At 36.3% G+C, this 2,422-nt stretch overlaps 1 protein-coding gene across 1 annotated transcript; it reads right to left on the bottom strand.

Moving 5' to 3' along the window:
* Positions 1 to 606: 606 nt before the first annotated feature.
* LOC120256455 (homeobox-leucine zipper protein HAT22-like) lies at positions 607 to 1,967 on the bottom strand. Its single transcript, XM_039264130.1, has 3 exons — positions 1,282 to 1,967; positions 1,107 to 1,186; positions 607 to 1,000 (listed from the first exon to the last, which is right to left on the bottom strand). Exons 1-3 carry the CDS (start codon positions 1,672 to 1,674, stop codon positions 721 to 723), a joined length of 753 nt encoding a protein of 250 aa, XP_039120064.1. The 5' UTR covers positions 1,675 to 1,967; the 3' UTR covers positions 607 to 720.
* Between the last annotated feature and the right edge of the window lie 455 nt (positions 1,968 to 2,422).

Genomic DNA, 2,422 nt, shown 5'->3' with positions numbered 1-2,422 from the left:
TTGATACTATGTTAGGGTGATAACTTAATGCCCCTTCACTTATAAGCCTTCAAGTTGAATCATATATAAATTTGTTTTCTTGTTTTCAAATGTGATTGATGTTAATAGAGATATTTTTCTATAAAAAAAAAATATTTTCTAACAAATTTAACTTGAAAACCAACTAATTAAATTAATCCGAACATCATCATTAATATATTGGGTCAAGTCAATTGACCAATTGACTCTCTGCCCAATTGCCCAATCTTGCTTCCACTCCCCAAACTCTTTTAAAAAGTCCCTCCACTTGGATTCCATGTTTCACATCCACATTAAAAAAACAAAGAAAGACAAGAAAAACTAAGTAGTGACAAATTAATTAGATTGTTAAGAAATACACCATATTAATATATATATATATATATATATATATAAACAAAAAGTATTTTAGTTTTGACTATATTATATGTACAAAGCCTAAACTTTATCCATCACTAAAAGATACATCCACATATATATATATATACATACATACATATATATATGTATGTATATATAAAATCTAAAAAGCTAATTAAATGCTTACATCGATTCTTTCTTTGTTTCTACAAATTTACAAAGTAGTTAAGGGCTAATTTCCTAGTAAAAAGTGGGCACATCATGATGTGTGACTTCCAAGCCCTAGAGAGAAAAAAAAAAACAAGGAAGATGGTGTGGGTGTTGTAATGATCTTCATCTTCCTTAACATGCAGCTGAATGAGTAGTGAATGGATTGAAGAAGAGATGCTTTGGTGGTGCAACCATCAAAGGACCACCCTTAGGGGAATCACCTCCGGTGATCCTCTCGCATGCCGGGCAAATCATCGGTGAAGTCTTCAAAAACTGCATGAACAAAGGAGACTTGAGTTTGAGTGCCTTGAGCTCTTGTACTTCTCTTTGTAGCCTTTGGTTCTCATCGTTCAGCGTCTCGCATCGCCTTTTGAGCAACTCACAATCAAGCTCTGTTTGCTTGAGCTTTGTTCTATGAAAAATATATATGTAACACAACATAATTAATTATGTCCAATTCTTTGAAGATAAAGGGTAAGAAACTAAAAGAGCACACACACATGTATATATATATGTACCTTGCTCTCCTGTTTTGAAACCATACTTCAACTTGTCTTGGCCTAAGATTCAATTGTTTTGCCAAGGCTTGCTTTTGTTTCTATACAATAATTAAAAGAAGAAATAACATGGTCAGACATGCAAGAGGTTAACATATAATTTGATAATAGTAAGGAATTAATTGTACGTCCATACCGGATTAAGGGTAGTATGTTCTTTGAACCTTTCTTCCAAAAGGGCAGATTGATCCTTGGTAAGCCTAAGCTTCTTCTTAGCACAAACTTCTTCATCGTCATCGCTTCCCCGTGGCGAGACTTTCTCCGTGCCGGTCTCTTCTCCGATGATCTCCTCGCTCTTAATACTTCTTGGGTTTGCGTTGGAGAACGATGAGACAGGGCTTTGTGTTGACTCTTTGAACACCTTACTCATCGTCGGAGATCCATAGGGGTCACCGGAGAGGCCTAAGGTGAGCATAGGCTCAAGAGAGCTCATACCAGAAATAAAAGATTGGTTTAGACTTGTACTCTTTCTCTTGTAACCTAACCCAAGAGCAAGGCCAGTGTCACACACTCCATAACCTTTGTCCATGTTTGATTAATTTCTTCTTAGCTGCTTCTTGATGAGGTCTCCTTTATATCCTAAGAAAGAGAAGGAAAGATATGATTGGAAGCAAAGGGAGGAATGAGCATGGAAATGATGGGAGTGTTATTGGGAGTTGAGATGGATGGCACACACACACTTACATAGGTTGACAATGAAAAGAATTGAATAAAAGAAGGGTGTGGAAAAGATTTTGATGAGATGACTACGTGGATTCACATGTGAAGGCATATCAAGTGAGTCATTGGCCAACTGCATTCACTGCTCTTCCAACCACCTTTCTACATAACTATGTCCTTTGTTTCCATCTCTCTCTCTCACTCTTTCTCACCTGTGTTTCTTTTTTGGTAAAGCTCTTCCTCTCATTCTACACACCTTTTATTCTTACTTTTTCTTTACAGATAAGCTAAAGCCATTATATATTAATAAGAGAACTCGTCCTTGTATAAAACCTACAAAGATAATTATGTACTCACAGTACATGACAACAATTTCTAAGAGATGTATTGTGAAAGGTATAACCATCACTGTAAATAATTTTATTACTTGATGTATAAGTTCATATGGTACAGTGGCATGTTTAAGTTGGTGAGATATGCTCCCTCTTCTTGATCATAAGATGACAAATATGTGTTATATGATATCTGACGGTGGTCCGAGATGAAGTATATATGATTGGAGCATGCCATGTGTGGAGGTCCCCCCACCACCTTGCATGGCACACATGGGCATCGTT

This window comes from Dioscorea cayenensis, unplaced genomic scaffold (assembly GCF_009730915.1).
Source record: "Dioscorea cayenensis subsp. rotundata cultivar TDr96_F1 unplaced genomic scaffold, TDr96_F1_v2_PseudoChromosome.rev07_lg8_w22 25.fasta BLBR01001453.1, whole genome shotgun sequence".
NCBI classification, from domain to species: Eukaryota; Viridiplantae; Streptophyta; class Magnoliopsida; order Dioscoreales; family Dioscoreaceae; genus Dioscorea; species Dioscorea cayenensis.
Note: the sequence above shows the minus strand (reverse complement) of the source record. Positions and strands in the feature narration are given on the sequence as shown.

Excerpts from the sequence above, each read along its gene's own strand:
- LOC120256455 (XM_039264130.1), bottom strand. The coding sequence starts at position 1,674 with ATGGACAAAGGTTATGGAGTGTGTGACACTGGCCTTGCTCTTGGGTTA. Across the intron at positions 1,187-1,281 it reads AACATACTACCCTTAATCCG|AAACAAAAGCAAGCCTTGGC; the intron begins GTATGGACGTAC and ends ATTATTGTATAG. Across the intron at positions 1,001-1,106 it reads TTTCAAAACAGGAGAGCAAG|AACAAAGCTCAAGCAAACAG; the intron begins GTACATATATAT and ends TATTTTTCATAG.